Source organism: Electrophorus electricus, chromosome 20 (genome assembly GCF_041902795.1).
Source record: "Electrophorus electricus isolate QZ-2024a chromosome 20, ASM4190279v1, whole genome shotgun sequence".
In the NCBI taxonomy this organism is placed as follows: domain Eukaryota; kingdom Metazoa; phylum Chordata; class Actinopteri; order Gymnotiformes; family Gymnotidae; genus Electrophorus; species Electrophorus electricus.
Window position 1 is genome coordinate 9,398,264 of NC_137516.1, and position 24,835 is coordinate 9,423,098.

The window sequence follows — 24,835 nt, forward strand, 5'->3', positions numbered from 1 at the left end:
TATTTATTTATTTTTCTCTTTCGATATGTATTCTGTTCCTTATTGACTATATTATTACAATTGTGGTGTCCATTGTCGGTCAGAGGATGGGCTCCCCCTTTGAGTCTTGGCTCCTCTTAAGGTTTCTTCCTCATGCTCTATGGAATTTTTTTTTGCCACTGTTGCCCTTGGATCACTGGCTTGGACTTGGACATTTGTAATGCTGCTTTGTGACAACATCTGTTCTAAAAAGCACTATATAAATAAATTTGATTTGATTTGACAGAGACCTGTCACACATGATTAGTGTTGTTAATACTGAGGTAATAAAATGCTGAGGTTGCTAGTTCAAGCCCCACCACTGACAAGCTGCCACTATTGGGCCCCTGAACAATGCCCTAAACCCTCAATTGCTCAAGTTGTACTCAGCCATGATTGTAAGTTGCTTTGAATAAAAAAAAAAATCAGATAAATGTAAATGCAAAGGATTCTGGGTAGGCTTCAGTAAACCCCTGTGTAAGACACATCATGTCTCTACCAGGCACAGGATTGTACAGAAAAACAACCTTATGTAAGATTAAGTCATTTAAAAAAAAGAGAAGTCTTCTCTTGGAATGTAAAGGTACTATGCTCCAAATAGTATAGGTATTGAATATCAAGTTCCATATATTGACTAATGTATGTTTTGGATATATTGGTGGAGATTTGGAACACTAGTATGTAAAAAAAAGGCAGGGCGAATACATAATCACTCCTGAAATCTCTAAAAATTTGGGTTCTTTGTGTAATTGTCAGACATTCTCCGGAGGACGCCTCAAATGCATGTTATCTTTAACTTGCAATAAAGGGCCAGCTGTTCTCTTCAAATAATTCTGAAGTCTGCATTTTTAGTTTCTATTTGAAACTTTAAACCTAGCTAATTGGGGATTTAGGAACAACAATGCCAAGTTAAACTTGCATTGTGGACATCCCAACTAAAGGGACATCTCACTGAGTGCCACCATGGCCAGCACTCAGTTGTACATTAATGAAGTAAGTAAACCATTTAATTTTATTTTATTGGAGGCCATGGAGACATGCACAGCATTTAAGTAGCCTAAGGCTGATTTGTTCAGATTCAAAAGGTGATCTTATCTGTATGTATTGTATAAGCTCACTCTAGCTTTTGACTCTAGTCTGTTTTTTGACTTCGGTTTTGGAATATCCCATTTGTAATAAAAGGCTCTCATTTTACATCTACAGGCATCTGATTCCAGTCTGTAGCATTACAAAGCCCAAACACCCTAATCTTTCCCTGTGTGCTTTTAAAAAAATCAAAGATAAAAAAGGCACTTAGTTGCTTCATTGCTTTATTGAACATGTGCACAATTTGTTAGCATAGTCATTTCACACAATTATTAAGATACATTAATAACATCTAAGTTGCATGATTAGGCCTAGTAGACAATGTTTTGTCATTTTTGCCATGGTAATTAAATTCATTAATATCTCTATATTAAATTGTTTCATATATTTTTTACTTTGTTTAACTTACAGGCATCAGTAGACAATAAATCTCACAGACATTCCAGTCAATACAGCATAAAACCATCCCAAATAACTTAACAATGCTGAATAAATATACTTTAATAACAGACAACACCATATGTAAAATGTACTTTCCAATGAGGCATTGTATAAATGGAATGACAAACAAATATTAAGAGTCATAACAAATGTTTTGGAACACAAGCTGAAGTTGAGCATTAAAACATTGAAAAGGGATGAAAGAGGAACCAACTGATCACATGATTCTGATGAATATAGTGCATCAATATATGCCCCTCCAAGCCATACTTAAACCTGCTCACATGCCTTTGTTTTAGAACACAGACCAGTTAATAATCAATAGAATCTGATCTAACACACCTCTTTAATGTCGCCGAACCAAACAATTCATTTTCATATGTATATGAACATATTTAAAACAATCACAAACTGTCTGCAAAATAACCTCAAACTATGTATGTGATGTAAATCATTTAAAAATAAATGCTTTGAAAAAGAAATAAGAAAAAATGAATTCACAAACCTAACTCAAATAATTCTAAAAAGACTTCTACAAGAACTTGACTAACACATTTAACTAGTAACAGTCAACTCTAATGGACAAAAAGAAAACTTCTCATTTGCCATATTTGTTGTGACAATCTGTACAGCACTTACATTTGGTAATGACAGATTACGGTACAACATTTACAAGCTAATGCATCACTGGCACAAGGAATCATCGTGGATACACAACAGGCTGGTGGCAGGAAGCAGAGAAGGGACTGGGGATTTACTGGGGTTATCACCTTGGTGTTCAGTCCACTAATGGAAGACACGGCCTTGGCCTACTACATGAGTTTCAGCTACAGAAACAAGAGAGCTATGTGAGAAAATGGAGCAATCCTGTTACAGTTACTGGATAGCTCTTTAAGCTCTTTAAATCCTATGGCATTTTATTTGAAGGATATTGTTTTAATCTGCAAGAACATTCATTATAGTAATAGCATTCCTTGGCTGTTGCATCCTGTTGACTGTGGCCCCATAAGAAAGACCAGCACTTAAGACGCTGCCTAATCTCAAAAACCACGTCCAGGGTCTCAGAATGGCTGACACAATATTAAGTTTGTGTAACACTGTGCAGTGTTCTTTTGAGACATATATTGTAGATGCTTCAACCATCCGGCGCTTTGAACCATGCGTTTTCTCACACATTACAGTGTTTACTTGCAAACATAGTTGCAAGATCATCAATCAGTGATATATGAACTATTGGATTGGAAGACCAGATCATAGACACTTTTTTAATCTGTGACTCTCTAGAACATCCCTGAGATCTGTGCAATTGAACAAGAGTGATTTTTTTCTTTCTAAGGCATGTTCACCAGATTAGGGTTTAAATTGGTGTATTAACTACATGTTTCAGGACAGGGAATATTGGGAAGGCAGCTACAGCTTGGTCACAAAAATTAAACACTTTTGACTACACCTACTTTATCTATGCATATTAACAATTACAAAAGCAAGGGCTAGAAGGGATGTGTGTGACTACAAGTTCCTTGACATGCAGTTTCACTGACATTACTAGTGCTAACAGCAGCAGGGTTAGTTTCACACTTGACAAAAGCCTGTCCATTTTTAAATATTTAGTTTAACATTGATACAATGGCTTACTAAAGACCCCAAACTGTGCTCATACATACAAAGTGTCAGCATTTCTTCAGCATTTAATCTTTTGGTCACAGTGTTCCTATGAAAACCAATCAAGATGAAGCCCCTGACTATAAAGTACTCAGAGATGCAGAGATGTGAATTTTCCAACAAGATCTGCTAAAATTGCTGAAATTCAGCTCTTACCTTCGCCAAAAAAGATTTTTGGCAGCAAAGAGTGCCTTTAAAACTCCAAAGCATTCAAATGGTGTCAGAATAATCCATGATATTGCTTTGCTCCTGTGTGTGTGTGGTCAGAAGATAAACTGGAAAAGATTCTGGAAGAAACAGATGAAGTGCGTTGCCTAGCTGTATTCTTTGAGTGTGTTGCAAAATTTCTCTGTGTAGGATCTTATGAATCTTTATTTGAGCAGACATTGACTTGAATTAAAATGTTACATCGGATGTACACTTATCAATGATCCATGCAAATACTAAACGACATTGATATCCTTGGTCCTTTGTGTGAGCTGAATATAGCCATGCATTTCAGGTCTTCAAATGTGTGTATATCTGTTGATGCAAGTATTTTAAGTAAATGAAGGGTAAATATATGACTGTACATAACAATCTAAACATCTGTCTTTCTGTTCCAAAGCCTGTCTTCTTGGAGTGATTGTGTGTTGAGAGTGTGTGTGACTATTCCACTAAGAAGAGACTGGCGAAGGATTTTCTCAGGTTGCGGATGGTCTCGGCTTTCACCTCGTCTTGACTAAGAGTTGAGCGTGGGGCCGCTGGCATTTCTGGAATGTTGAATGTATTGGTAAGAGACTGGGATTTGCTAAAGAGAGAAAGAATGGCAATAAAGGAAAGGAAGAGGCTATTAAAATCATGCAACAAACCCATGAAGATGATTGTACAGGGGTAGGGTAGAGAATGGACTCATTTCCCTCCATTGGCGTTTTGGCTCTTACTGTTTACATTATGCTAAATGAAATCCCATTGTAACAGCATGCACGGTTTTATCATCATTTATTCAGTCTGAGTATTCCTCAATCAGGATCCCAAGTGGAAAGGTATATTTTCAAATGTATCTAAATAAAGGTACCAAAAATTATAATGCAAGTATTGTATGCATTTTTTTAACCAGGCTCTACATTCTCAGGAGTTAATTGAGGAATAATTGGAAATATTAAATGATGCTCACTTTAAAAGTATAAAAAGACGTAAAGATGTAAAGATGTAAAGTGCAAAGTTGCATTTTAGAAAAATGCAGTTTCTTGCGAAAACAAATTCTGGTGGATGACGAACATTTTAGCATGCAGGCTGTTGGCATAGTACTCTTCATTCTTCCACCGTGCTTTTAATATATGGTGGCTGTGTCCTTCATCCTCCTCCTCCTCAGATGATGATGCATGCATTTAAAGGTTTACTTTAAATTAGCACAGTGTAGCAGAGCTATAGTCAGGCACCCTTACTTGAGCTGTGGGGATCCACTCAGGGCTGGGTGATCAGGACTGGGCTTTTGTGGAGGCTGCGGTTTCTGCTGCACTGGCGGCTGCACCCCCCCAGGTCCACCCTGCCCCCCTTGTGCAGAGGGTCGTGGCTGCTGGGTAGTAGGGGGTTTGGAGACACCCTGCTGTGGCCCTCTCTGCTGTTGGCCTGGCTGAGGGCCCCCCTGGGTAGCCTGCCTCATTGGCTGGCCTTGCTTCTGTTGTGGAGGCCTCTGCTGGTGCAGACCTCCAGCCGGTTTAGGCCCCTGACCTCCTGACTGTGGTCTTTGTTGCTGCTGCTGAATGGGTCCTTGTTGGGGTTTCTGAGAACCACCAGAGCTACGCACTGAAGAGCCCTGGGATGTGGGGGCCTTCTGCTGGCCTGGGGGCCCCTGGCTTGATGGCCGTTGCTGGGCAAGGTTGGATTGTTTAGTCTGCTGGGCTGGGGAATTCTGTGAATTAGGACTGGATGCAGTCTGGGACTGGCAAGGTGGCTGTCCCTGAGGAGAGGGACGCTGTTGGGAAAGAGGTCTCTGGTGGTCAGAGGAACCACCAGGTGCCTGCTGTGGCCCACCTGATAAAAATTAATAAGAAATTTGACCTAAATATGTTGGGCAAAATCCATCATGAAAAATTGACATCTGTGATATTCAGTGATGAATTTATGATCACAGGACAGCTATTTGCTGGATATTTTCAACTGTTGGTTGGATATTTTGACTACTCTCCTAACCCAGCAATAAAATTAAAAGAAATGGTCAAACAAAAAAGTCAGATTGACAAATCTTATCACTTATCCCAAATGTAATCCCTTATCACAAATGTAGTCAACTAACCAAAACAATAATTGCTCTCAATCTGGATGATTTTTAATTGTTTTACACAAACACCATTAGGCAAAATAATTTGACTATTATTTCCCACTAACAGCCAAATATCTAATAGCAGCACTCTAGTCCTGTCAGTGCATCACTGCGGTTCCTTACCTTGTGGAGGGAGGCGCTGGTGAGCTTGCGGAACTTTGAATTGAGAGGTGGCTTGAGGTGAAATAACTTTTTGGGCTGAAGCCTAACAACGGCAGAAACCAAAAAAGCTAGGAGTTTGGTAACACTTTACTGAAGGGTATGGTTTATAGATTTCACATATAGTCTACATTCTTTGGAGAAAATACAGTTAAGGAGCTTGTAAGGAAAGTTCAAATTAGGGTGTAGAGGTTCAAACTGAGTGTGCAAGAGCATGCTTTCCAATAAACGTGGGCCTAAATATGAAATAGATGTACTAAAAAATATATGTTCTGAGGAAAAAAGGCCATGGTTAACAAAATATTATATTTTATATCTAAAGGTTATATTCATTATCTAAAAGCTATATTCTATACAGTGGGGAAAATAATTATTTGATCCTCTGCCGATTTTGTAAGTTTACCCCCTCACAAAGACATGAACAGTCTATAATTTTCATGGTAGGTTTATTATTAATTTTCCCCATTGTATCTAAAGGTTATATTCTATATCTTTGCATATACCCCCAAAACACATAGCCACTGAAGCCAGTTATACTTATACATCCCAGTCATAGATATGTTAATGAAACATCTTAGCAGCCAAGATGTTGAGAATATGTGTATAAGAAACAGAATGAAAGGTTGCTAGAGATTGTGTGTTCTCTTTTAACCTGAGAGTGGACTGGAGAGGGAACTGAAGTTTTTGGGACAGCCTGGTTCATTTTTGACACAACCAGGTCAGCAATCAAGGCCCGATCCTCTTCCTGCTGATCTCCAATCAGAGGCAAAGAACATCCTACCACCTAGCACACACAAACACACAAAACACTTTGTACAATGTTTACAGGGACAACACATACTCACTCTTTCTAAAGACTTAAATTTTGAGTAAGCCCTTACCTCAATAATGTGATCTCGCCCATCTTTGCCATGTAATGCTTCAACAGCACATATATCCAGTCCTCCAAAAACCTCAGCACACCAGTCTACCCACTTACGATACCTATAGGCATCAAAAGCAATACATATGTTTTCTTTGCACAGAATGCATCAATCCAGGTAGTGGCTCAAAGGAATGAGACTATAATGCACAAGTCTTATATATATGCGTGTGTATACACACACACACACACACACACACACACACACACAGAACACACACACGCACACACACACACACACACACACACACACACAGACGCACGCACACGCACAAACACGTGCACACACACACAGCATGTATATACGCATGGTGAGCCTGATCCATGTACATCAAGGCATAATTAAGATGGCTAAGATGAAAAAATATGGACATTTGTCTTTGACTTGTGCATTATAGTCTCATTCCTTTGAGCCACTACCTGATATTGAGAGATATATATATATATATATATATATATATATATATATATATATATATATATATATATATATATCAGCAATCTCCTTAGATGTTGTCTCTGCTTGATGCATGCCAATAATTTGACCCTTCTTGAAACAGATTTATATATATAGAGAGAGAGAGAGAGAGAGAGGGAGAGAGAGAGAGGGTTTGGTTTTTTTTGTTGTTTTTTTTCTAAACCTACATGGCCCTGTGTATGTGTGTGTTTGGAGATTAATAGCTCTCAGCAGGGGAATCTCACCTATCAGACATGGCTACCTGTTCCAACATGGCTGATCCTGTGTTTGTCTTCCAGTTTCCAGAGATAGATGTTCTCCTGTTCAACCACACATCTTACATTAAGTATCTTCTCAAGTATAGAAAAGCACTTATTACTGCTTAAACGGGTTCTCTCTCGACCCTTATAGAAAATAACAAAAATATTCCTAGATTTCTTTTTAGTACAATTCTACATCTAACTAGGAATAAAACCAATGCTCAGCAAACAACACCACACAGTAGTAATGAGTTCATGAATTTCTTTAATGAGAAAATTAAGAACATTAGAAATAGCATTAAGACCATTAACATGACATCTGGCAGCTACTTAGAGATCAGAACAACCAAGCCAAAAATGACTCTAGAATCCTTTACACATATCCAAGAGCCAGAATTTACATCTCTGATCTCATGCTCAAACTACTCCACTTGCTTACTAGATTCACTGCCCACACACTTTCTTATGGAAATCCTACCTGAAGAAACTGACCCATTCCTAAATTTAATAAACTCCCCCTTGACCCTTGGCTACATTCCTAAATCATTCAAATTAGTAGTAGTCAGACTATTTATTAAAAACTCTAATCTCGACCCATGTCAGCTGTCAAACTACAGGCAGATCTTACACCTTCCATTTATTTCCAAGATCCTAGAAAAAGCTATAGCTCAGCAATTAAGATCATATCTGAATTGGAACAAGATCCATGAAGACTTTTAGTCAGGCTTAAGTCCTAAGTACAGTATAGAAACAGCACTAATTAAAGTAGTTAATGATCTGTTGTTGGCTTCTGACCAGGGTTGTGTCTCTTTGTTTATATTGCTTGATCTGAGTGCAGCATTTGACACTATAGATCACAACATTTTAGTAGATAGACTCAAAAATGTTGTTGGGATTAGGGGACCAGCCCTAATTGGAACAGTTTCCACTGCTACACTGATGATACTCAGATATATGTCTCAGCCAAACCAGAGGACATATATCATCTTAGTATTATTGATGAATGAATAAAGGACATCAGACACTGGATGTTGAAAACAGAGGTGCTTCTATTAAACCCAGAGACAGCTAGGCCCTCACTGTCTAATTACTCAATGAACCTCAGTGGTCTCCCATTTTCCCTAGCATTTAAAGACATTGGAGTTCTTAGAGATCCCAGTCTCTCATTGGAAGCTTATATAAATAATACTTCTAGAACCGCCTTTCTCCAACTTAGGAACATTTCAAAGATTAGGAACATGCTCTCCTCACATGATGCAGAAAAGCTAGTCCATGCATTTGTCACTTCAAGATTGGACTAATCTAATGCCTTACTATCTGGCTATACCATTAAGTGCCTAAACAAGCTCCAGCTAGATCAAAATGCAGCAGCCATAGCTCTTACTAGAACTATAAAATTTGATCACATTACTCCCGTCTTAGCTACTTTACATTGGCTCCCAGTAAAATTTCATATTGATTATAAAATACTTCTAATAACCTATAAAGCACTGAATGGACTTGCCCCACAGTACCTTAGAGAACTCTTAGTGCATTACGATCCACCATGTCTGCTTAGATCAAAAGGTGCAGCCTCTTTTCTAGTACCAAGTATAAGAAAATCCACCACAGGGGAAAGAGGCTTTTCCTATAAAAGCTCCCACACTATAGAATAACCTTCCTGTAAATGTTTGAGATTCAGACACAGTCTCAATATTTAAGGCTAGGCTGAAAACCTATTTTATTAACTACTTCCCATCTTAGGTAAAGGTGTAGTTCTGAGGGTCCATGGGTATTGAGAGTTATGGTAAATTGGGATGTTATGATGCTGTCACTTCACCAACTTTGTGTCACTCAAGTTGATTGAAAGCAGTGGAGTGCTGATGTTCCAGGTTGCCCTCATGCCTGTAGTTCCTTCTGGCGCGATCCTTTTAGCTATGCTGCCATAGCTAGATCTGCCAGAGTCCATCATTGTACATTATAGTTTACACACCCTCGTACCTGGACATGCCTAATCTAGTCTTTTCTTTCTGCCGAGGTACACCTGCCCCTGATGTCATGATGTAACTGAGCCTCTACCCATCTCAGCTGCCATGGCGACTCCCACCACCCCTTGATGTACCTGCCTGTAGCCCACCACACCGCCACCCTAGCCAACTACTTCTCTGTTGCCATTAATGAACGTTCTATTGCAGGATGTGTCTTGGACACATGCACACCTTGAGACAAGACTAGGACCTCTAGAAAGTTGAACTATACATTAATTGCTTTTTTTTTTTTTTTTTTTTTTAATCTTAATTTTTATTATTGTGGTGACCATTGTCAGCCAGAAGAGGACAGGCCCCCTTTTGAATCTTGGTTCCTCTCAAGGTTTCTTGCTCATACTCTAGGGAGTTTTTCCTTGCCACTGTTGCCCTTGGCTTGCTCAGTAGGGGCTTGGACTTGGACATTTGTAAAGCTGCTTTGTGACAACATCTGTTGTGCTATATAAATAAATTTAGATTTTTTTGATTGATATTAGCTCACTAGCACAAATTCTACAAGTCTTTGTTTACGAACAAATTAATTTGATGCTAGATAAAACATTTTGCAACATGCCTGTGTGCAAAAATGACTTGGTTTGCTTGCTTACTTATACTATTTCACTGCCATGGACTACATGCCCCATAATCTTCCTGTTCATTCCCAATCCCCTACTGCTAAGCTATCAATTACACCTGCATTTTGTTTCCTCGGACTGCCTTTTGTGTTTTCCTGTCTTTTGCAAAGTCTTGCTCAGTGTTTTCTACTATTTCTAAGCCATTTTGTCATCTCTGCTTGTTTCTGCATTCTGGGTTTGACCTTAAGCCTAGTTTCTCTGATTCTCTCGCTCTTTTGTTTTGCCTCAGCCTAGTCTGTTTAGTTCTCCTGTTTATGACCTTAGCCTGCCTTTTGACTTCACTTTTTTTCTATATTTAACCAGGTTTAAATTAATCTTTGAGCAACTCCACTTTGGACTCCCATGCATGACAGAAGATAACTAATGTTTTGGCATATTCTGGTTCATTACCAGACTCTCTAGCTGCTCAGGGATGGTTATTGGGTCAACACCACCAGCACAGTGAATGTCTCTGCAATATGCTCAAGGAGCTTTTGAGGTAGATTTAGTAACTTGTCAACCTCAGCACCCAGGTAAGTGAACTTATTCATTGCTTTGCATCTCTGACACCTGGCAAAGGGAAAGCCATGGGAGCTTCTGTTTTCTCTTACCACTTCTTTTCCCTCTCCCAACAAGTTTACCCAACAAGTATGACAATAAACCATCAGTTTGTCAGGGCTGTTTGTTACAATGCTTGTTATGTTTTGTCTACCAACTGCATTGTACTGATGCTGCATGCATCACAGTAGTAGTAAGGTGAGATCATTAGAGTGGGCAAATGTAGTGTGGAGTCAGGGAGGAAAGGTCACTAGAAACTAACACTTTACTGCCCAGTCCAGAGCTGTCTGATCCTCCCTTGGAGGTTAAGTACAGTGATGAACCTCTTATCTTATTGAAACAAGGCTCTCGCTAAGCAGCAGACTATGCACTGGACTTCTGTACTTTGACATTCATTTGCAAATAGTTCAGCTGGGCTCAACCGCACTCTGCTCCACAACCCCCCAATTTGTATGACCTCTTCATGCCAAACAGAAATGCAATTACAACAGTGGAAAACCATGAAATGCAATAGACACATATTATTTTCAGTTTATATTGCAAAATACATGACAGAATGACAAAAACTAATATATTGTTTTCACACTGTATAGAGCTTTGCATTTACAACACACTGAAATTGTGTCAGATTCCAATACAATTCACCTTGAAAAGTAATCCAGGTACAACTATATTGCTTTCCACTTCAAACATGCATGCATAGGTGGAGTGAGGCAATGGCTTCTGAGGTTCAAGACCTGAAGGTTTTCTCATAAACCCCAAATCAATCTTAGGGCGTATTTTTGTTTGTTTGTTTGAACAATTCAGCTTTGTGTAAGTTCAGTGACTCTGACTGGACCAGCAAATCAGTGGAGCAAAATTTTTTTTCTAAGAAAATATCCACAAATACAAGTCTGCCCTGATATTGCCATGGGCAGTTGTTGCCTTGCATGTATGTTTCATGTGTCCATAGATAACTATGGACATAAAAATGGTTTTCAAGAGGAGTCAGCCTCAGCCACCATCCACTGAAAGTAGTTTAGCTTCAGCAGCAACAGCATTGACCAGTGAACCGTGAAAATAAGTTGTTTCAGGATATAAACCCACAGCTGTAGCCATTAGGCTAGTAGCAGTGTGAAATGAATAATGGATTGTTGCTGGCTAGCTAGGTAACTGTAGCTGTATTATAGCTGTAACATTTCAATAAATTAAATTATTATATTGTTAAGATGAATTGGGCACCTCCCCAGATTCCAGGAAATTTTTATTGATTTTAATAAATATTATTTCAGCCTTAACTCATAGAAGTCACAAGTTGTTTAACATGTCACCCCATCCCTGTTGCTATCTACCGGCAACCATCGGTGCACATGGACATTTGTTTGTGTTATTCCTGTGTTTGTTTTGACTCATGTTTTATTTAACACTCCATCAGGTGGTGTGGTTAATGATGTCCAGCACATACCACTTGTTTGTTATTTAAGCTTGTTTAGTTTGTTTGACCTTAGTCAGTCACTGATGTTACACTGGCTCTTCGTAGGTCGTATTAGTAGAACAGTTTTATGTTCAGTTTCGTTTTTTTTGTTCATTTCATTAAATACTTCAGTTGGAGACTCGTGTTTGTGAGACCACAAGCTTTATCATTGATTTAATGTTTATTGAGTAACAACAATAAAAATAAGATAATGCATTAAATAATAAAATGGGCTGAGGTACCATAGGTATCAAATAAAAAAATGTAAAAAGCTATAACAAACTGACAATTAACATAACAGAAAAACTAAACAAGATTTGTGGTGAAATGATTAAAACAACAAAAGAAACAAAAGATTAAATAACTTCTTGAGACAGGAGGGGATTAATAGTGACTGATTATTCTGCAAAAACAGGTACTAGCGCAATTTTGATGCCCAATTGTTGTGTGAACCACTGAATATATTAATGGAGTTTTTCAAACCTTACAGGGCCTTTTTTTTTTAAATTTGTCAAGGGTTTGGACCATGCCACAGTTGGATTGCTTAGCTTGGGTGTCTTGGTATTACATTCTGATAAGTTGATGGAGGGAATGGTCTTCTGGCCATCTCCAAGCTGGACCCTTTCAAGGATAACAGGATAACCGTGTCGATTTAGTAGGTGTACTCCTGAGATGCAGTGTGTCGGAAATGGGATGATAATCTATTTCTGTCATTTTCTTAACTAGCTAACCTGAATATCCGAGGCTAATCGCCGTTAGCCAAGTGAAAAAAAAAATCCATCACTTTTATCCTTGTAGCTAAAAAATAAATAAAACAGGTCTACTAAATGATCAACTAAGATTGCTTGTTGCACGTGTTGAGAGTTAAGTGAACAAAGAATGAACATGATAACAAATAAAGGGGCCGAAATGGGCCTGTTCAGGATTCATGTACAGTCATGGCCAAAAGTTTTGAGACTAGCACAAATTTTGGTTTTCACAAAGTTTGCAGCTTTAGTTTTTATGGTGGCAATTTGCATTAACTCTAGATTGTGAAGAGTGATCAGATGAATTGCAATTAATTGCAAAGTCATTCTCTGCCATGAAAATGAACTTAATCACAAAAATGACTGCATTCCAGTCACTGCATTTTAACCCTGCCACAAAATGGCCTGCTAACCTAATTTCAGTGATCTTCTCATTAGCTCAGCAGAAAGTGTTAAAGAGCACAAGGCAGCTGATATCACTGTCATACGGATTAGAAGACCAGACTGGTTGCCTGAAAAGAGTGGTGGTGCTTGCAGTTTTCTTCTGTTAATCATGGTTATCTCCAAGGAAACACGTGCAGTCATCATTGCATTGCATCAAAAGTGCTTTACAGGCAAGGACATTGCTGCTTATAAGATAGCACCTACATCAAGCATTTATCAAATCATCAAGAACTTCAAGAAAAGAGATTCAATTGCAGTGAAGAAGGCTTCAAGGTGCCCAAGAAAGACAAGCAAGCACCAGGACCGTCTCCTAAAGAGGATGCAGCTACAGAATCGGGTGCCCACCAGTGCAGAACTTGCTCAGGAATGGCAGAAGGCAGGTGCTTTTGGAGGATGGCTTGACGTCAAGAAGGGCAGCAAAAAAGCCACTTCTCTCCAAGAAAAACATCCAAGGACAGACTGACATTCTGCAGGAAGTATAGGGATTGGACTGCAGAGGACTAGGGTAAAGTTATTTTCTCTGATGAAGCCGCCTTCAGACAAATGATTGTCCAGAGAAGAAATGGTGAGTGCTCCCATGAGTCCTGTGTCATACCAACAGTGAGGCATCCTGAGACTATTCATGTGTGGGGTTGCTTCACGTCCAAGGGAGTTGGTTTGCTCAATTTTGTCTAAGAACACTGCCATGAATAAGGAATGGGATCAAAACATCCTCCAAGAGCAACTTCTCAAAGATCCAATGATCCAGGAGCAATTTGGTGAACAACAATGCTTTTTCCAGCATGACAGAGCACCAAGTCACAAGGCAAAAGTGATAACCAACTTGCTCAGTGAACAAAACACTGAAATTTTGGGTTTTATCTATCTATCTTTCACACACACACACACACACACACACACACACACACACACACACACACACACACACACACACACAAATGAATATTAATAATAATATAATTTAGTTTGGTTTATCATTATTCAATATTTGTATTGAATATTTTTTGAGTATTCATATATAATGAAATTCTTATTGTACATCAGCTTACTCCTACAAACACTTAGTGTGTTATATAGTACTCAAGTGTCATGATACAAAACTATGTATAATTCTAATTAAGTTGATGTACATAAAGTACCAAACATCTTATAGCTTAAACATTTAAATAAACAAATATGTAGTACAGCACTATTCATATATAATATTAAGACATAGACAGGTACTTACATGTAGGCTTTATAATTGTCACCTATTTTCTGGATACGAACATCATACTTGGCATCAATGAAAGGCTCAGAAGTGGCATAAGTTTTGGTCAAAGCCACAACACTGGCAATATCTTGGAAATCATATTGATTTTCTACTTTGACCTGTGACAAACATTTTGAGATGAAAAATACAATTTAACATCCAGCTAGCCAGACATGTCACAAACCTCTAAATAATAATAATAATAATAATAATAATAATAATAATAATAATAAGTATACTGCCTGTAAATGGATTTAATAAAGAAACCAATGCTATATTCTTACCTTTCCCATGCCAGAATGAGCATGGCCCATTTTCACCACAACAGGAAAGCAGGTGCTAGTTAACTGTGACCAAAAGACATGCATGCAGTAAATACAGCTTTAGTAGTTATACATTAAATTAAAAAACAAAACAAAACAACAGTTTGCATATGGTGTGCAAAAAAATGGAAAACCAACAGTTTGCATGTTACTCTTCCCTTAAAGTAGCAGAGAGCAAGGATGAAAATTTTGAAAACATTTTTAACAAATATATCTAATGTACCCAGAAAATTACATGATATTAACAAATTAAGAACAAGAAAAGAAACAAACAAATGATTGAACTAATTAAAAGTGTTTTCCCTAAAAATATATTAAATAAATAATTGTATCTTAATGAAATTATTACTCTTCTTTTGCCAAGACCAGCACAAATCCTTGTCTGATGAGGTTGCCACAATACTGTACCATGTACTATAACTCCCAATCCTTCTGTATTTTTTGCCTTTACTTTGCGTTTTCTTCATTTTACCATATATTTTCTAGGTTGGTTATTGCAAAAGCTTGTTTCTAAAGTTATGGTTTTAACAGAAGCAAACAAACAGATTTTCCCTAAAATATCCTGAGACTTCAGAATGTTAGGATATGCCCTTAAAAACGTTCCAAGGCCTCTGAAACCACCATACACCATGATATAACCACAACCACAGAAGTAAGTTTCTACTACTCTATTTCCAGTTCTTTATTTATTATATGGCCAGAACCCAGTTAGGATTTTTACAAAAATAAGTTATTAATTACCACTTGAGTTCCTAAATAACACATTTATTTTTCATTTCATAATTTTGATATGTTTAGGGGAAAAAAGGTTTTTTATTTAAAAAATATTTGAAGATTACATTCACCTATATTTCAAATAAAATACTTGATATATATCCTGATATACTGACATCCACTGAGACCTGACCTAGCTTTCAGTGTAACACATATGTTTAACTGATATTCAAACATTACTGGAACAAATAGGAAATGGTACAAAAATTTGGAGCAGTCCACATCATGCTTCTAAAGCCTAACGTGGAGCAGTGAAGTATAGGGGTGTGTAGCACTGTAAATTAACAGGGAGGTACAGGACTGTGTTATGTGTGTCTGTGTAGCACTGTAAATTAACAGCAACTACCCCAACCTCCTATATCCTAAGAACTTTTCAGGAAATAATAAGGATGGGCTTAAATTAACCATTGATTTATGACATATATCTGTATAACATGTATATGTGTATTTCTCATCTAAGGATAGTACATTCATGCACAATGGTGAGCTGCAGGCAGTTAATGATGGCTGCAGTGTTGGATCCTACAAAACTGTCAGAGGCTCTGGGACTGAGCAGGGCCAGGAAAGGAGGAGACAGATGGTAGTATGCTCACCATTTCCCTGTGGTTTGGGTAGTAAACCTGCTCGATCAGTGGGAATTCCTCTGGTCCCATTTTCTTGTACAATCTGGACATCTGAGCAAACTATGAGATGCACACATGCGTGTCGACAAACATACAAATGTTGTCATGCAATTTTAACAGATATGAAAACACAATCATATATACACTTTACAGAAATGTGGAGGATGTAATTTTTTGTATATAACATGCCCAATATTACTACATACGATTCATTACATAAAAATCCAAAGTGTTTTAGAAACTCAATTAAATGAGTTAATAAACTGTTCCAAACATTACCCACAGGAACATAAAAAATAATTAAATGACAAATGATCCCTAATAAACAACATTTATATTTATATATATATATATATATATATATATATATATATATATATATATATTATATATATATATATAGCATGATTTTGTACTTACCACCCAAGGCTTGTCACAAAAATTGTAGACAGAGTGCAGAGAGTTGACACTGGGGATGCCAGCATACTGAAGACCAATCACAATGTTCCTGTGATCTCCATTTTTGGCCATACTGAAAGCATGCTGCCGCACCAGTACAAAATCTGGCTTGAAACATCTGTAGAACCAAGCAAATATGAACTGTGACTAATGAATAAGCCTACATCCTGTACTTTTGACATTTTGTAATTCACTTCACAAATTAAGCATCAAAAGAAATTTTAATGCTGCAATATTTGCAGCCAATAATTGTATAATGCTACAAAATGTATAATGCTACTGTTTTTGCTTTATACACCGCAACAAAAAAGTTCAATAAGCATTTAATGTACAATGCTTATATGTGAATATACGTAAATGTTATTTAAAAACATTTTGTTTTGATCATTGTAATTCTTCAGAAATCTGAATTTGTTAAGTTTTACAAAGTTATGACTCTACATATGTCTTACTTTGTGATCTTGCCACCACCACGGATAGATTCAATGTCCACACTATAGCTGCCAGTTGCATGAGCCACCAGATTTATCTCAGAGAAGTCAGCCTTGAAGAAAACCAACACCAGTAATTAACACTAAACAGCATATTAATGCATATGATTAGGACGTTGATCACATGCATGAATATGATCACAGTAATTATACCAAACTAACAACTATGTCCACTGATGTTTAGCTAACAACAATAAATCTCATTATGAAAAATTGGCCTCTATGATTCCAGAGGACTCAATCAAGGTGATTAAAGCCCTAGTCATAGATTTCTGTAATTTGCTGCTTAGTACTATATACTATGTATTTTTTTGTGTGTGGGGTGGCTGGTAGTTTCTTGCTCATAATGTAATAGAAGACATATCATGGAAGATTTCACTGTAAGAATGCATTTTTAAAAATCTACAACAAAAACAATGAAAGAAGGATATTTTGTAAGTCCAACTGGAGTGGAGAAGAACTTTTATTCATCTTTTTTTTTTTTTTTTTTTTTTTTTACAGGAGATCCCATAGTTAATGCCTTACAGATTTACTCAACAAAAAAAAAAATCAAACTGAGCATTTTTAATTATGAGAGAATAAGAACAATCCTGTCAAAACCATCTATTTGAAAAGCATTCACATAATTGAAATGGAAACATTTTTCACCTGTTCCACTTTGATGTCAAATTCACCATGAACCTTCTTGCTTTTAAAGATCTTTGCCCTAATTGGAGGAAAAAAGAGCAGAGAGACTCAATTATGGAAAAAAAATAAAAAATTCGGTCATTGTTTGAACAGTAATTGAAGGCATTTTTTTTGCTCATAAGCCTCCATTATTATTAGCCCTATAGCTCTAGTGTAAAAATTAAAGAAACAAAATTTGGAATCATTTCAGCTGATCAGCTGTACTTGAGATAAATAGATAAAATAAGCAGAAAATTTCTGTTGATTTTTCAGTCAAGCGAAACCAATTATATATATAAAAATATATAAAATATATAAATATAATTTTATATATATATATATATATATATATATATATATATATATATATATATATTTATATTTATATTTATATATATTGCACTGTACTTTTAAGCCAAAATGTCAATTTCATAACCACAAATCTAAACATCACCAAAACCATCAAGATATAGGTACTCCATTGTAACTGTCAGCAAGACTGTAATAACTGGTCAGGTTCTGCATCAGACTCTGCTAAGGGTGTGTCTGATAATGCAACATATACATATAACGTAAATCAAAAGTCACAAAATCTCAGGGTACTAGAAAAAAAAAATCATTGGGAAATCCTAGCTTCTTTGTTACCTTGTATGTAGACAGACCTTCATGACCTACCAAGCTACATAGTCTAAATTATACTTTTACCTGTCAAAAGCAGCTACCTAAAAAGTAATCGTAGATATATGTGAAGATGACCAGTCTTTCAGTGAGGCTGTTCACAAAACAAATCCTTACTACAGTTTAGGGACCATTATCTGATCATAAGCACAATGTATACTACAAAAAAGGTTTTGTAATTGAACTTGTTGAATTTGTATTCAGCAGCCACCTCAAACATCTGAAAATATTGCACTTCATTCCCCAATAATCAATATGTTTTTTCTTAAGTTTGAGTTTGAGAAAGGTTCTGAGGAAAAGTCTGTCAGATTCATGATGTGATCTTAAACTGCAGAACTGGTCGCATCTTTGTTCCTATAATGATGAATCCCATTATCTTTGTAAACTGAAAGGGCATGCCAGTGGTTCCTAATTAAAAGTAGGGCATTCCTATGTAAACGATCCTCCCTTATTTTAAGGTTTGCTTAAATGAAAGTTTATTTCTCACAATTGACCAGGGATGTCACTAGGCTTGAGCCCCCAATGGTTTGAGACTAGCTATGAAAGGTTTTTCCTCTAGAACAGAGCGTAACGTTAGTGAAGGGTTTCAATATTATCAGCAGTAATTAAGCACAACACTGGTTTAAAAAATTATTTTGTCTGAGGAGAACAGACCAGAATATTATATTATTACATTTAGCAAAGCCTTCAAGTAGAGTGCATGATAACACTATCACATTCACTAACAGTAAAGTCATTTTTAGCCAAGCTACCGCTGTAAATTAGCAATTATGCTTGTCCTTCGATAACCTGAAGTGAAAATCTCCACCATACCCCCATCTTTATCTGGCTTTTGGAAGAAAAAATTGTATGTCCATTTGTTTTATTTCCTGCCTTTATGCTTAGTCAGGAGAGGGTCTAAGGAGAGGGGTCCATTCCTGCTTGATACTGTAGTGTAACTTTTAAAGTGTCAGTAATATTAAACTGAGCTGTTTTAATAAAGCTGAGAGAAAACCTCTTCCAGGGCTGCCATGGAAACGTTTGGGGATTAAACCCTGAAGGCCTACCCCACACAATGCCGCTGATTTTGACTTCATTACTCTTGATTTCTGACATTTTTCTTAATTATTGCATGATGGAGACAATTAAAAAAGCTTGCACCTGTTTATTTCTTTGATTATTGGTTTGCATGGTTCCCAAGTAACATAACTGATATAATTTATAGTGTTACTGTAGTATTTATTTATTTGAAAAGGCCATAATGCTTTATAAACTAATAAGAAATAATTATTAAGATAGAGGCAAGATAACCTTTTATTATCTTTTGAGGCCCTTGTCCTATTCAGGAGAGCCTTCAAATTTGGAGCAACTAGGAAAACACAAGTAAATATTGGATTTGAAAAATGAAGATAGCATAGAGCCCAGAAGGACATGAAGATGGATGCCAAGTTGGCTAATGTTCTTCTGAAGAGGTAAGCATTGAGCTTTAGATAAGGTTTGCTGATCTTAACTCATTTATCATGGCTGCTAGTAGGGATGAGCATTTTAAGTAATTTCAACATTCAAGTACTTGCACTCGCAACATTCAAATACTTGGGTCAGTGTGCAGCTGGGTTATCAAGGCAGTGAGTATTTAAGATATCATACACACTAAACACTGGTATTGGGTTGGGCAAGAGGGTATTGTAAAAATAAGATTTTTTTTTTAAAAGGCCTCCACCCTGCCTCTTGCATTGGGACCCCAGTATTTTGCACTGCACCGCTGATACTAACATTAACTGCCATCAGTCACACCTGAGGAGTGGACTGGCCATGGCTTTTTACTAGCTAATTTTCTCGGTAACAATGTTGATATTAAACTTTAAAAAGACTAATATGTAAATGTTAGCTAGTTAACCAACTTATCTATGGTTGGCTTCACATCAAATCTGTGTATAGCATTGCTTGATGATAAATTCCAAATTGATTTGTCAGTAATTTAAGCCTGGCTAATTAATATATGCAAGTATATGGATAACATAACGTACATGAATGCTGTGTGTGTCCTTCTGACTATTTCAGTTCCATTTTGTGTTTTGGCTGTCTTTGTGTCCAATTCACAGTTCAGTCCTAGGCCTTCGAATTTGCAGATCAAGCTAGCCCAGTGCTCATTTGCATCTCATTTTGACTGTCTGCTGTTTGATATTTGATATTTTGTTTTACTGAGTTTTGTGTGTTGGATTGCGAGTTTTGGTTTGACGCTCTCGTACTGTTACTTGTGTATATTATTGTCTATATAACCTATCGTATAGCTTTGTATATATTCTGTTTCATTTTGTGTTCACCATTGTATATTACAGTCACACTAGGTGTAGGGTTGGTCACTATTTGTGTTGGGTGTGGGCTTTTGTATATGTTTTGTGTGTAGTAAGGAAGGTATGGGATTGCCTTTTGTGTCGGGGCAGGTCAGGTATGGTTCACTTGTACAGTTAGTGTGGATTTTTGTTTGTTGTTTTTAGCATGCGTGATGTCTGTACTGGAGTGTGTGTTTGTCTTTTGTACTGTTTTGCAATATACCCATCCGTGTATTCCACTCCATGTGTTAGTGTTTTTATTCAATTTATCCTACATAATAATAGCTTCAGCTGTTTACAAACATACCCACCCAACACTCCCTCTTTTTGCTGCGACTCAATCTAGAATCTGTCTTAATAATCGAGAAAGCACAAAATGGTTTATTACAGTAATATACTGCTGTTAATGTGTTGTTTTGTAAAAATCTTCTTTTGTACACCATTGTAAAATAGAGTACAATATGGAATCTCTGTAAATGAACATTACATTCAAAAAAGTGAAAAGTTGTAATTGTAATTTAAGTTTAAATAAAATTGACTTAAAGGGGGATTGATACGAACAATACCTGAAAAAACTACAGACAAGATAAATGGAAGTATTAAAATTAAGTTGTGTGTTTCTTTAATTGTTTAGCACCAGCTAACACTAACAGCTGATGTAACTAATATATTAGCTAGATGTTATTTTCTAGAAAGTTTGTTATTGGCATTACTTATTGCAGGATCTACCATAACTAACAGTATTGATTGTTAGTCAGTAACTAAAGTTGAACTTCACATTATCAACACATGAATAACGAAAACATTTCAAAGTTGCAGTTGTGTTCCACTCAAGTAGCTAGCTAAATGTTTTAACAGAGTGAGAAATGTGCTGTGGTGCTTGATCCTTGTGGTATTCTTTACTTGAAATTCTGAAGGGGGAACTATTGTACGTGATTATTTCTGCAACCCAGGTCTCCAAGATATGCAACTTGAGCTCTGGGCTTGGTTTCAGAATGCAATTGCTCAGGTATTCTGGCTTGGCTCTCAGCAGTTGAATCTCTCAGGTGACTTGGAGAATGATGAAACTGGTTGGCCAGGCTTGAGATCTCAATTCTGAGACTGATGGTGTGAGTGATGTCAACTCTACAGTATCTGAATCTCAGTATTAAATTATTTTACAGTCTCTGGTATTCCAGAAGGTAGAATTAATTTCAAAGCATTGTTCTCTGCAAGAACATGCCGAAGCTTTGAAGCTTTGTTAGAACCATTGTCATGTCTGTTGTCACATCCATCTTTTATTCTGAAGAAAGCAAAGTAGAATAAAGGAATGGTTTAGCAAAAAAAAAAAAAAACTGAAAAAGAATTAACAATTTTCTACTTTGTAATGTGCAGACATGCGGAATTACTATTCTGTTAAACTACCTGAGAAATTATGCATCCAACCGAAGCATTCCAGATTTGTAAAGGAGATAACTATCTGTCAGTTAACTCAATTTAATCAAACATCCCTTGTAGATGGATCCAATTCAAAAGTCCCATAGTGCTCCCTGTATCGTGCACTTAGCTTTCTCACTATAAACGGCAATTTATCCTTCAAAACACACATTTACAAAATCTGGCAGGCTATGAACTGATCTATGTGCAATTATCATGCCATTTGTTACCATCAACAATTCTGGGCAAAATTAATATTGTCTTTCAAAACATTGATACAAATGGCCACCTTTAGATAGGATTGTTCACACTTTGATTAATAGATGTTTATTGGTGAAAGACTTCGTTGTGTTTCTGAAGTAGATTGTGTGCCCAACAACTTGTTTTTAAAAACTGTTTTTGCTTCAAATCTCACTGTGCACAATAAAATGTGGACCAAAATCCTAAATCATTACTGGATAAAGTTTCAGAAGTTTTGGCTAGTTTTTAAAACACGTTTCCTTGTGGGAAAAACTCTTACTTTACTCTCAAAGTATGCAGTGGACTCATTGTTCTGAAAAAGACAATACACAGAGAGAATAGATTGCCACTTAATTTGGGTAAAATTGAATCAATTTTGTTTGGAACATGGAAAAAGTTAATTAGGTTATAGTGTGGTCATTGGGGATAAGGTTATGGAAGCTAAGAATACGGTTAATTATTGAAGATATATGTTAGATAAGTATATTTCAGGTAAGGAGCAGGCAGATAGGGGTTTAACTGAGATAAATCAAAGGATTTGTTTTCTTGCTAGAATTTCAAAATGTTTAGATAGGAGAACAAATGATTACATTGTCAGGGACTTTGGCACAGTCATATTTTTATTATGCCTGTTGTTCGTGGTACAATGGTATTCAAAGTTCATTAAAAACAGATTATAATTTCTCAAAATAAATTGGATAAGGTTATTTGAAATCTCTCAGTAACAACATATTTGGAATTGTCTCTTTATAAAATAATGATATGGTTAAAAGTGCAGAACAGAGCTGCACTGATATATACCTTATGCAAATCTAAGATTTTGCATGGGGTTGTTCCTCAGAAGTATTTCATTTAATTTTAGCTTTTAGAAGCAAATCTATTGTAATAATTGTTTTATTATACCATGTTTACTGTTTTCATCTGCTGCCGAATATGGTATTGTATAAGGAACCACAATGGATATAGATCTTTGGACTTTTTGTGTTATCCCAGACTGTTTCTGTTATGATAGGCACCACATGGTATGTCAGTGTGGATATTGTTTGCGTAAAATATGAAAGGGTCTAATTAAATCAATAATAAAATAAACAAATATCTCTTAAATATGTTTCATAATTTGCCAGACTAGTTCCTCCTCATTTTTAAACAGTGGCATCAGCCATAGCAAAACACCATTTACTCATGGGCAATTCCACAAACTGTCCTTTTAATAAGTGCTACCCTGCATGACCCTCAACAACTATCACGAACATCCTTCTATTTGAGCAACTATTGTAATGATGTCAGGTGCCCTTTTGCATCAGATTCCAACATGCATCAAAGCCCCATAGACTTTAAGCTATAGTCTAATGCATCCAAATTCAATGCTCATAGCAAAGTGGAAAAGTGGAACCCAATCTATTAATGTTTAAGTTCAAATTTACTTAGTAGCCTCTCTGGTATTGGATTGTTGAATGTTTGTGATTTATTCTTTTAATTATAGTTATTTTATTTCAGCAGTCCGTTCCAAAAAAAAATAATAATAATCCACTGAAACTCACTTCTGCATATGCCATCTTCTACATAATTTGGCATGTGGGAGACCACATCTGAAAGCCCTTTGTAAATATAAAGAACTCAACATTTAATACAAGTGTAAAAAGAATGCATCTTCTATATCTGCGTACAATTATACAACCAGAAATGTCTGTTGGCTGACTGCAGAAGTTACAGCAGCTGGCAAACAAAGCTTCTGTGCCGAAGCAGATGCTTCATTGCCTGCTGTAGCTGGGTTCTGCCCATATTTGACAGCATATAATACACTATGCAAAAAGGCCTGTGAGCAAATCATGTTTACAGTAGGTTTCATCAAATAAAATGGAAACGATGTGTGGGCTGGTATGCTTTTTTGCAGGAAAGTAAGATTGGATCTCATCTGGTCACACCGGAGATGGATTTTTGTGAAAAGCGTAAACAGAATCCAGCCAAAGAAAGTCCATATGCATTCTGGATATAAAAAACATGCACAGTGTAAACAGGCTAATACTCACAACTCAGGGATAAAAACCAGTGTGTCTTGATTGTGAATATGGTGAAATATCTGTAAGAATACAGTCAAACCTCACAGATGACATTACTATGGGAATATGAAATGACATCCAAAAGCATATTCCACTGAAGCTCTTCTCAGGGGTCGTCAGGTTGGCACCTCTCTTCATTGGAGTTTCACTGAGTTAAGCCCACAACACATCTGAAAGGCTTAACAGTAAGGTCTCCAGTCCCAAAGCCCTACCCGCCCCCACCAAGTTCACTTTGAAACCACAGATATATCACTTAATAAACTTGTTTAATGCCATGTGCACACTACATGATTTTGGCCACAATTTTGCTGTGGCAGATTTTAATTTTTTTTTTTAGCTCACTGCCCCAGCTCAGTGACATTTGTGAGATTCATTATTTGACTTTCAGGACATTATGCTTTTTTTTTTTTAGC

General features: G+C 36.7%; 1 protein-coding gene across 2 annotated transcripts in view; it reads right to left on the reverse strand.

The window, feature by feature from the left end:
• Positions 1 to 1,311: 1,311 nt before the first annotated feature.
• Positions 1,312 to 24,835, reverse strand: part of syn1 (synapsin I) — a 30,980-nt gene continuing 7,456 nt past the window's right edge. Inside the window, exons 2-13 of one of the 2 annotated variants that reach the window (XM_035536423.2) lie at positions 17,699 to 17,756; positions 17,012 to 17,103; positions 16,521 to 16,677; positions 16,071 to 16,160; positions 14,665 to 14,727; positions 14,357 to 14,499; positions 7,296 to 7,370; positions 6,553 to 6,655; positions 6,324 to 6,455; positions 5,636 to 5,717; positions 4,635 to 5,223; positions 1,312 to 3,959 (exon numbers count right to left, since the gene is read on the reverse strand). In XM_035536423.2, the coding sequence (XP_035392316.1) occupies positions 3,929 to 3,959; positions 4,635 to 5,223; positions 5,636 to 5,717; positions 6,324 to 6,455; positions 6,553 to 6,655; positions 7,296 to 7,370; positions 14,357 to 14,499; positions 14,665 to 14,727; positions 16,071 to 16,160; positions 16,521 to 16,677; positions 17,012 to 17,103; positions 17,699 to 17,756 (1,615 nt within the window). In that variant the 3' untranslated portion in view covers positions 1,312 to 3,928. Of the gene's footprint in view, positions 3,998 to 4,634; positions 5,224 to 5,635; positions 5,718 to 6,323; positions 6,456 to 6,552; positions 6,656 to 7,295; positions 7,371 to 14,356; positions 14,500 to 14,664; positions 14,728 to 16,070; positions 16,161 to 16,520; positions 16,678 to 17,011; positions 17,104 to 17,698; positions 17,757 to 24,835 lie in introns of both variants that reach the window. The other variant, XM_035536422.2, reaches the window with a different exon arrangement.